Source organism: Nelusetta ayraudi, unplaced genomic scaffold (genome assembly GCF_046127955.1).
Source record: "Nelusetta ayraudi isolate G7.1 ecotype Tasmania unplaced genomic scaffold, CSIRO-AGI_Nayr_v1 ptg000175l, whole genome shotgun sequence".
Lineage (NCBI taxonomy): Eukaryota > Metazoa > Chordata > Actinopteri > Tetraodontiformes > Monacanthidae > Nelusetta > Nelusetta ayraudi.
In genome coordinates, this window is record NW_027466224.1 from 929,633 (window position 1) to 940,933 (window position 11,301).

The 11,301-nt window shown below is 43.3% G+C and overlaps 1 protein-coding gene across 1 annotated transcript; it reads left to right on the forward strand.

Moving 5' to 3' along the window:
* The first annotated feature begins 1,853 nt into the window (after nucleotides 1–1,853).
* Nucleotides 1,854–8,277, forward strand: kcnj13 (potassium inwardly rectifying channel subfamily J member 13). The gene is made up of 3 exons (XM_076015036.1): nucleotides 1,854–1,997; nucleotides 5,267–5,832; nucleotides 6,912–8,277. Exons 1-3 carry the CDS (start codon nucleotides 1,981–1,983, stop codon nucleotides 7,475–7,477), a joined length of 1,149 nt encoding a protein of 382 aa, XP_075871151.1. The 5' UTR covers nucleotides 1,854–1,980; the 3' UTR covers nucleotides 7,478–8,277.
* The last annotated feature ends 3,024 nt before the right edge of the window (nucleotides 8,278–11,301 follow it).

An 11,301-nucleotide genomic window follows, 5' to 3' on the forward strand; every position in this document is an offset into this window, starting at 1 on the left:
AACGTCTAAATGACACAAATCACATGTGGATAAATCTGATTTGCCATTGGTCGGCCTCGGTGCCAATCAAACCTCTCCCCCAGACAGGTTTTCTTGCACACCAAGCACGCCCTCCCCTGCGCCTCCACCAGGGGGCGGAAGCGTCAGCTCGCCGCTGCCGAGCCAACAGAGAGCTGGGCCTCAGGTGTTTTCTCTCGATTCACCAGCAGCTGCAGCCATGAGAGTCCTGTGGTTGTGGTTCGGCGCGCATGTCGTTCTGCGAAGAGGCACAGCAAACCCAAAACACGAGCGGAACAGGGAGTTAGTGGTGGTGGCTAGCGGGGTGTCGACACGAGACAGCGGTTAAACTTTCCAGATCGCCTTAAAATAAAAGTTTCTTGATGTCACAATACATTCGCTGTACAAACGCATTGCTGCCAACCTAGGGTGGCAGCAATGTGCATCCGTAGTAATTGGAACAGCTCACGGGCTAAGTGCTTAATTGTATTTGTACACAGATTATAGCGCTAGATTCAACTAGATTTCTCAAACCCCAAAAGTCCTTTGACTTTTTCAAATTTTCAATTTCAATTTTTTGACTTTTTCAATTTCAATTTTTTGACTTTTTCAATTTTTCAATTTCAATTTTTTGACTTTTTCATTTTTCACTTTCCTATTGTGGCTTCCTTTTCAAATCAACTCCAGTTGAAACACATTTACGAGATACTGAGCCCTGTTTTTTTTTTTTTTCTAGGGTGGGCAGCAATGCCTCAAATGCTGCCACGGCCCAGTTGAGGCCGACTGTTTTCCTGTTGCCCCCCTGGATGGACGTCGTTATTCATATTGTACTATAGTTAAAAAGACCCTGGCATCAGACGCTAATGCTAATGCTAGCGATGTTCACTACACCACTGGTTCATCTCCTTTCTTCTGTTCGGTCGTCTTGTCCTCAGCCAAAGACAATGGGAGGTTTGCTCCAGTGTGAGGAGTGCAGTGCGGGGAATTATTAATGGCTGGCTGCAGCCTCTGGTGAAGGGTTAACCTGCTGATAGAATATTTCACACTGACCGTGGATTCATTGTCACTGATTCAGAGCTTTTTAAGATGCACTCACGTGCTGAGGGAGCAGCAGAGTGTTAATATTTCCAAACAGTGAAAACAGCTCTCGCAGCTCTCTCGCCAAATGTTAACTGTCCTCAGGATTGAGAAAGTCACTGAGTAATGAAAAGTCGTCCGAGACTTCAAGACGTTTGATAACGCGGATACACAATCAAAAGTCAGAAAACGTGCAATCTACGACTAAAATGTGCACACGTGCATTGGCACGACATGAGAAAGCAGCAAACTTTGACCATGGACTCACGCAGACACGCACACGCTGTCTCCCAGAAACAGTAATAGGCTCCATGTTGAGTTGTGTGGCCAAGTTAATCATCCAATAACAGCTGCAGTTGAAGGCAGAACACCGCTGCATTCTGTCCGGCTCCTAAGCTGAGAAAGCCTGCGGTCGGTGGGGCGACACACACGCTGACTTCAGAGGACGTTAAAAAGATTTTTTTTTTCAATCAGGTTTTAAGCTATTCCAGTTTTTTTTGGGGGACTTTGGAGTTACACACAAGAATTGTCGTCCCAGACAGGAAGTCAAAGATTTTAGGTGAGTAAAAAATGTTGTTGTGTATCAGTGGGGGCAGAGCAGAAACAGACAGTCATCAGTCGGGATCCTGGCTTTGTGTATTCGATCTGGAAGCCTTTGTTTGTGTTTTAAATTCACGAAAGTCGTTAAAAGTCAAGCGTGATATCTTTTGCACGTTTAACCTGCGGTTTTAAAGCCGATGGAAAGTACGTCTGACTTGTAACAACTCAGGTAAAAGTGAATGCTTGGAGTTTATTTGACGGAGCCCCTACGAGGAGGCCTCGATGGAGCAGAACTTGGACGTATCCACACTGTCTGTTCATACATTGTGAGAGGGATGGCTGATAAATCGCTGTTCCAAATGAAACATGCAGGCCAGGGGAAAGTGTCACTGAGTTACTGATGTTCTTCTGTTTTATATGAATGATGACTACTAACATTGTTGTGTTTTTGTGGAGCAGAATTTTCTCTGTTTTGTTAAAAGCAGTGAAGAAATGGATGAGGTTTTACATTTGCAAGCCATTTTAAAAGACAAATCCATTGGGGCTGAGCCCAACAAAAGCCTGGCTCAAGACAGACCTATGGTTTTTGTAATTATTATTATTATTATTATTATTATTATTATTATTATTATCATGAGTCGTCTTTCCACCTCATTTGACCCCCTTAACGTACTCTGAAATCAGCAAAATTTGGCATGCAGGTCAGGACAGATGAAAAATTTAATAGAATGCAAAAATTACATTTCTAGGTGTTGCATGGTAAAAAGCTACATGCAGAAAACACTGTCCCGTGCGTTCCTCTCTTCCAGACCAACATTCGTACGCTCGCTACGATTTTTGGTCCGCGACAAACCCGTAATGGAGCTATTTCCATTTGTTTTTGAAAAGAAACGCAAAAGTCATGAACTGTAAATTTCAGAGGCTTGAATCTTTAGTATTGGACAGACAATACCTTAAAAATCAAAATGATGCTCCTGTAAAGCTGCAGTCCACTCAAAATCCCCCAGGAATGGGCGACGGCATCCTCGCAGTTTTTCTTTTATGGTCCTTTAGAGTTGAGTTACACAAATAGGCGACGTATCCAACCAACGTAAACTGCCCTATTTTCCCTTTATGAAGGAGCTCCGGCTCTACAATTTACTCATTCATTTTTTTTGTTGGCCACATAAACAGGAAGTGCACACATTAGCATAATAAGAGTTGCCAAAAATGTCACTGTCCTCTGCTAGTACACATTTGACTGCTAAACATGGTCCAAATTTCATGAAATTTGGCACGCACATGAATACGGGTGCTGACTTTGTGATTGTGAAAAATGAAACTGATCGGCCCAACAGCGCCACCTACAGAGATAAAAAAAACGCCGGAGCCGTTTGCTCAATGTTCTTTACACCTCAGTATATGACAGGAAACACTTTAATGAACAAAAGTCTACTTTGGGTGATTTCATGAAAACACACCGTTTTCCTTTTACAGCTCGTCAAGGAGCGAACAGTAAAACCTTTAAGCCCTTTAAGATGCAGTCCCAATTTGAATCCGTTTTTACTGAGTGTTCTTCAAAGTGAAAAGGCTGTGTTTGTGTGTGTGTGTGTGTCTGTGAGTGAGGCGCGCCGGGGTAGGCGGTCACGAAGGCGGGCTCAGCCCCATCGACCCTGCTCGCAGGTTTAATTATGATTTAAAGCTTGATCTAAGACCTGCTTTACTTTTCATCCGCTCACTCTCAACGTATAGCTTTTGAATGCAGGATATTTATATGTAAAAAAGTTGTCAACCACTGACATAGTAGGAATAGCATGCAGTGCACTTAGCCTAATCTTCCCACAGATGAGAGAGAGGAATTCCTTCCCAGCATGCCATGTGCTCCCCAGACAGACTCCCAACTGGGAGCTGCTCTAATCTCCCTGGCAACAATATTGACATAGAAATAGAAACTTAAAAAAATAACAGGAAGTCTAAACTCTGGGCTGCCTGCCTGTGAACACTGAGCATACACCTGGTGTACATTGTTGTGTGCTTGTTAAAAAAACAAAATCAGTGCAACTGTCCATTATAGTGGTCACTGTCTATCTGAATGGGAATGGAAGGAGTTGCAGAAACAGTTTAATTTCTTTGTTCTGACGTGAAAGATTGACAGGTATAGACTCAAATTATAGAATGACTCAATTATGACAATTATCCAACGCTTTCAGTTGTACATATGGACCGGGTTGGGAGAACTCCCGTGAACCCCTCGAGCACCCGATGGGGAGCGCGGAGCTGGTCCAGTGTTCCGCAACCAGGACGGAACCCACATTGTTCCTCCTGATTCCGAGGTTTGACTGCCGACCGTGTCCGCCTCTGCAGTACCCCGGAATAACCCCGCCCCCCCCGGGGGAGGCTGACGAGTTTGGTACCTCCTGTAGTCGGAGCACAGCCTCCGGTCCCGTTTCTTGAATAGAGGAACCACCGGTCACCCCGCTCTGCCAATCCAGAGGCCACTGTCCCCGACCAATGCTTATGTACCCTAGAGTTAGGTACATCAGGTCGTATGTACCCTAGAGTTAGGTACATCAGGTCGTATGTACCCTAGAGTTAGGTACATCAGGTCGTATGTACCCAAGGCTTATGCTACATCATTTTGGATGTACCCTAACGTACACCACTTGGCTTGGACCCTAGGGTTAGGTTACATTTGGCTAAGGGTAACATTTTTTGTTTTTGAAGGTAGCGTGGCAGAACCCGGTTGGTTCATTACCCATGTTCATGAAAAGCTTCACCAGTCTTTACTTTGTGTGGCAAAATTTTGTGAGTTTTGGAGCGCGTTTAGGGAGCCAATTGTTTGGCCGAAAGGAGGCTCAACCATACGGCCTAATCATACGTGTCAGCAACTTATGCAAATTGAGCACTTCCTGTTTGTTTTTGATCAAGGCTGGGAAGTCTGAATTGTCGGCCCTGATGAGACAAACGCGTGAGTTTTTGTTTAACGGCACTCGGCCAGGCTTGGCAAACTACAAAACTACAAACTATATTCTTTCTTCCAATGAGCTGTGTCACCAAAACTCACTCCATCCATCTGCTCCTGCACCCCCCCCCCCTCCCCTCTGTTACATTCTAGAACCCATTGTGGCCCACCAGTCAAAAGGTTTGCCCACCCCTGATGTAGTCCAAAGGTGGTTCTGGTGGGGTGACGTGGGGTGGTTCTTTGTGGTTTTGGGGTGGGTTTGGGGGTGATTCTAGGTGGTTCTAGGCCAGGCATGGGCAACATATAAAACTGTAAATTATATTTTTTCCTCCTATGAGGTGGCTCCCCCAAATACTCCATGCATCTCGACTTAGCAGCAAAAATGCAAAATCAAATGTCCTTCATAAAATCTGTAATAAATCTCAGGTATCTTGAGACACATTTTTCTTGTTGTTGTTTGTATCTCTGGTCCCTCCCACCTGCTAGACAGCATGTCAATATTTACAGGATAATGTCATTTATCCTGTCATTTTAATGTGAAATTATTACCAGTATCAAAATATGAATTTACACACACAGATATTACATATTTTCTATTCAGATGTGCAGTGAGCTATTTTATGAATACTAATTTGTTCTGTAAGCTTGACCACAGACTTGATATAACATACGTAACATATACTACGTCTTTTATCTTTTTCTTTCTCCCAGAATCCTCCCCACATTAACCTCCATTGATTGGAACCTATCTTCAGCCATGACAGCCAAATCCAACAGTCTGGGCCTACATGTCAAAACGTCCTGTTCTCCTCCTCTCTTGTCGCCGCCTCGCCAACGCCTGGTCACCAAAGACGGACGTTGCACCCTCCGTCCATCCGCGTACTTCTCAAACTTGAGGCGCGGAGCGTCGTCGAGCAGAGCCTGGTTGCACGCCCTGCAGGACTCGTGGGGACTTCTAATCGGTCTGCGTTGGAGATGGGTCCTTCTGGCCTTCTGTGCGTCATTCGTGGCCCACTGGCTGCTGTTTGCCTGCTTGTGGTACTTGCTGGCCTACCTGAATGGAGACCTCGCGGTGCTGGACCACGACGCTCCTCCGCAGGGGCACATTGTCTGCGTGAAGTACATCACCAGCTTCGCGGCCGCCTTCTCCTTCTCCCTGGAGACGCAGCTGACTATTGGCTACGGCACCATGTACCCCAGCGGGGACTGTCCCAGTGCCATAGCACTGCTGGCGGTGCAGATGCTGCTGGGTCTCATGCTAGAAGCGTTCATCACAGGTACATCTCTAATATTCCTCAAGTCTTCTTCTCCAAAGGATTTTCACACTTAATCTCCAGAATTCACATTCCGATGACGGTCATGTGCGAAGGCCACGGGAGCGCAGACATGCTTCAGTTTAGTCAGATTACACGTGTTAAAAATGTATATTTTCAATGGGGCTGATAAATACTTTGACAGACCAATCAAAAGAGGAAAAACATGTTGAAGCTTTTTGCTTTATTTTTGTAACTTGCTTTTTGATTGAAGACATGTTTGTATTTTTGCACAGCTTTACAAAGTCTCTAAAGTGCAGATATAACACACATGAGAAAATCTGACCACACTGCTGACAGTCTCACTCAGACTTTTCCAAAAAAAAAAAGCTTGAGGTTGAAGCTTTATTTGCCTCAGCTGCTTGACCAGAAAGTTGCATAGCAGAATATGATGCTGACAATGATAACAGTTGCAAGTATTGATTTTTAACTAATAACTCATGCAGTTAATCTGAGCAAAGGATTTACCGAATCAGTTCATATACGTTGTGCACATACAAAGGCATACGTGTTCATAGCCATATAATGTGCGTTCACCGTAAACACGTGCATACTGTACAGAGCTACGGACTGAAGCATCCACCGCATGTATCACAGGTCAACACGTTCATGATGAGTAAAACGTGGATTTATTCTTGTTTATCATGTTTATTCATCCACACATCAGTGAGAATTTTATTGGCCATAGTAATGAAACACCATTGATTGTCAAAGCTCCTCACTGTTGCTCTCCTTTATGTGCAGACATATTAACATCGTAGATGTGTTTCACTCATTTCTAGCAGCGACGTGCGGTGAGGCTCGCGACTGATGAGCCACGGAATTGGAATCGATGAATCGACGAATGGATTGAACAGAATGGAATTGACAGAATGAATTTCACTGGGGAAAGGTGGAGAGGAGGAAAATCAATTTTCCTCCTCTCCACCTTTCACCATTCTGGATTCCATATGATTCTTTCTGCACGTGTTCCATTTCAAAGAGCCGAGAACCTCACAATATTCAAAACCACGTTTTTGTACATTTTCTTTCGTTTTTTTTAGGCGCTTTCGTAGCCAAGATTGCACGTCCACAGAAGCAAGCGGGGGCCATCCAGTTCAGTCCCAACGCCGTGGTGGGCCAACACCAAGGCCAGACGTGCTTGATGCTACGCTCCACCAACCTGTTGCAGCGACCCCTGGTGGATGTAAGAGTGAGCGCCGTCCTCTACACTGAGTGCGACGGCCAGGCCCTGCACCAGACCTCGTTGGACTTTTACTCGGATCGTTTGGGCCAGCAGCCCTATCCGTTCTTCATCTTCCCACTCACCTTCTTCCACCCCCTCGACCGTCAGAGCCCCATTTACGCCACCTTGTTTGACGGCACGTCCACCCACTTTGAGTTGGTGGTTTTCCTGTCAGCGGTGCATGAAGGGACCGGCGAATCCTGCCAGAAAAGGACCTCTTACCTGCGCCAAGAGATCCGCTTGGACCACCGCTTTGTCCATCCGGTGCTGGTGCTGGACGGTCAGGGTCGATATGCGGTGGACTCCCAGCACTTTGACATCGTCCACTCGAGGGATCGTTCCAGTAAAGAGTGCGTGGTGCAGATCAACGGTGACGGCAATTAAAGGATGGAGGGGGAGGAGCGCGAATCCTGCTGACTATCAGTGAAAGTGTCTTTCAAAGAAATGTCAGAAATTTGTTCATATATTTAAATAACGTCATTTAAAATTAAATAAAAATTTTCAGTGTGCGTGAAACAGCAGATTAGTGGAAGACTTTAGCCCATTAACGTGAGGCATTGAGGTGCGATCCCCTACCAGCTTCTCAGCTACTGATGTATCAAGATGAAAGAATAAATTAGACAACTATTATTTTAATTAATAGTTAAACGCAAAAACTTTCATATATGGTTGTATTAAAATTTGAAGGTACTTTTTAAAAAGAATAATGGGAATAGTTTTAGTTGTAGCTTGGCACATTAACTTTGTTAGACACCATTTATGTTATAGGTTACTTATAAATAGGATAAATTTCAAAAATAGGGACACTTTTAATCACTTTTGCATCAACAATAACGAGAAAAATATTTAACGAGAGATTTTTTTGGTTTGCTTCGCTTCAGTGCAGACTGAATGACTTTAAATACATTTGATACTTTGAATCAGAGATTTTAGTCAAGTGGTGTAAATGTACCTATATGATAATGTTTAACTATAAATTTGCTTAATAAGCAGATGTTTTTTTTTTTTTTTTTTTTTTTTTTAAATCAAGAGGAACGTGTTACTTGCACCGTAAACTATCGGTCATAAAAGATCCAAGTCCCGAAATGTAGCGTCTAAATTATTGTATAAAAAATATCAACTGGTTCAATTGGAATGGCTTCAAAATTCCCCGTAGAGGACGAATAAAGTAGCTGTCAAAGTACCTTCTGTCTGTGCTGTGTTGGGTGACATGAATGCTTGAATGAATGAATGATTTAAGAAATGAATGAATTATGATCTTCTTGGCCTCACAGAAACATGGCTACATCGAGATGAACGTGTTCGTCTTCGTGAAGCCTCTCCGCCCAGTCACGTTAGTACTCATATAGCTGGCGATAGTGGTCAACAGGTGGCGTGGCAGCTACTCACAGTTCCAATTTACTATTTAATACCAAGCCTAAATCTAATTCTAGTTTGTTTGAGAGTTTGAGCATGTCTATTGTGCTGTCATCCAATAAATTGTTAGATTTATTGTCTATTGTCACCCTGGGCCATATCCTTCTTTTTTTTTTTTTTAGATGAATTCTTAGAATTTATGTCTAATTTGGCATTAACTAAGGATAAGATTACAGTGATAGGAGACTTCAATATTCAAGTAGACGATAAAAGAGACAACTTGAGTTCCAGCTTTAAATCAATTTTGAACTCCTAAGGGAGTCGTGAATGTTCCCACTCATAAAAAAATAATCATTATTTTGATCTAATACTAAAATACGGTCTTAGCATAGAGCTGTAATACATGTGTGGATGTGGGTTCGATCAATCGACGGTGACCGGACTGAGCGTGCAGACTGGGACTTTAATGCCTACCATGACCACAAGAGGGCAGAACACTAATAGTGTATTAACGATACACTACAGAGCATTTAGCCATTTCCCCACCACAACGACCTCATATCAGACCATCATTAAATCACTTTTAATTTTGTTCTCGCTGATTAAGTAGAAACATTTCGGACTCTGTCATCGCCAAATTCAAAGAGAGATGCAGTTGTAACAAGAGTTCAGATGGTTTCTCTACTCATATGGTTTGGATCTGGGTGGAACAATAACCTGCGCGTCTGATGGCGGTTTTTATTTAAAAGTTTAAATTTGGAAAAAGGTAAACTACAGATAACTATCTTGGTCGTTATTGACACTCTGACGATCACTTCCGCTATTCCGCTATTGCACAACGCTCATTGGTTCAGCCGATTAAATGCGTTTGACCAGCTAAGAACACGACTTGTGATTGGACGACAGAATCAACATGGCTGCCACCGTCTGACAAGCGCCGCTTTCAAAACAGTAAGTTATTAGGCGTTATTATTTAGATATTTGAGAAATAATAGGATAAAACGTACAACTATCACCGTGTAATGTTGCTGGAGTTTTTCCAATGGTGGATAAATTTTCTCCCCCGTGGTCGGATTGGGTTGCTGTACTTCACCGTGGGTTTGCAGTTCGGGTGCGGGTTTGTATGTGGTATGGGTTGGGTCGGGTCGGGTCGGGTCAACCTTGAAAATTGCACCCGTGCAGGACTCTGCTGGAAGGGATTGATGTCAGAAGGTGAGTCCCCCTCGTCCCCCTGCACAAATCAAATCAAATCAAATCAAATCACAAGGTGTCAGGCGTTACGCAAATCTAGCTCATAATAATAATAATAATAATAATAATAATAATAATAATAATAATAATAATAATGTGACAGTGGCAGTCCTGTTACTATGCCTCCAATTGATAATGCGCCTTGGCTATGATAATAATAATAATAATAATAATAATAATAATAATAATAATAATAATAATAATAACTCTTTAACAATGTTTTTCATACTGTGGCCATTAGCTTCCTGTTATTACTGACTGAACAATGAAAAGAAGAAGAAGAGTAAAAACTGGAGTCGTGGAGTCTTTCTTCTCCTCTGTGAAAGATTCAGTCGCTCTCTCTCCTCATACACAGGCAGTCATTGGACAAGCGCCACATCCAAACAAGTCCCAACAGAAGCTCGAACCTACAACCTGTGCAGCAGCAAAGGACAAAATCCAGCCACTGCCTTTGCCAAGTGCAGCATTTGATTTAGCAATTGACAAAACTATCATCAGGCCTGCTTTGTTCACATTTTTGTTTAAAAAAAACAAAAAACAAACAAAAACAACCTTCAACCATGAGGAAATAAAAATGTGAACATTGATTTTCAGGTGTACATTGGTTTCCATTTTCCATGAGCCGAAAGAAGCAAAGGACTGGTGGGGTCTTGTTCTGACTGTAGGTTGCATTTGTGTTGTTGTTTTGTTTTTCTATTGTTGCGTTTTTCTATAAGTGGAAACACAATAACAGCCATCTACAAACACAAACAGCTTCTGCTTTGTTCTCTGCAAACTTTCTGTGTATTTGGGGCCAACCGGGAGCGCTAATCCCTCCAGTCATTCCAGCTGAATAACTTCCCTGTGCCACTGCAGGACGTGAAGGAGTTGAACCCTGTGCTGCCGAGAGGCAGGCTGGCCTTATTGTTCCTGTTCTGAAAGAAGTGAACTTTACACTCTTCTGGTCAGCTGACGCTCATAAAAGTAATCTACTGGCCAGAAGGCTTAACGAGGCTCTGACAAGTTCAAGGAAGGAACAGCAATCTTACAACCTGCTGGGTCGTAATGTAAGTCAGCTTCTGGCACAATCGGAAATAGTCACAGCAACACTGTACACACTGTACATACTTTCAGTCACTTTTCCAATCGTTCACACACTACACACATTTTTTAAATAAGTGCCTTTGACGACGGTGCGCTTCTTTGGTATTTATATCAATAAAACAACTGTAGTTGCATCTGCTGCTCTTCTAGACGCTTCCTGCTGCTCTTTCGCTCTCTCTTCACTGTGAATGTAGTTGAGCATGTGAGCAATAAAGCTCTTGAATCTTGAATCTAAACACGGCACATTGAGAGCACAACAAACAAAGGACATCAAGTAATACCGTCAGTAGATCTAAATGACGCCGACGGCCAATCAGATGCGTGGAATTAAGACTGAAGATTTGTTTGGTGAGTAACTTTTCAGGTTTTGCAACAGAGAGACGTGAGAAGCAGCAGCAGCAGCAGCAGCAGCAGCAGCAGCAGCAGCAGGTGAGTGCAGTCTGGTCAGGCCAGGTTGAGTTGAGGAATGCAGCTACGTAATAGGGTGGTGCAAAGACACCAGGGAGGGAGCCAAACAC

Excerpts from the sequence above, each read along its gene's own strand:
- kcnj13 (XM_076015036.1), top strand. Across the intron at positions 5,833-6,911 it reads GCTAGAAGCGTTCATCACAG|GCGCTTTCGTAGCCAAGATT; the intron begins GTACATCTCTAA and ends CGTTTTTTTTAG.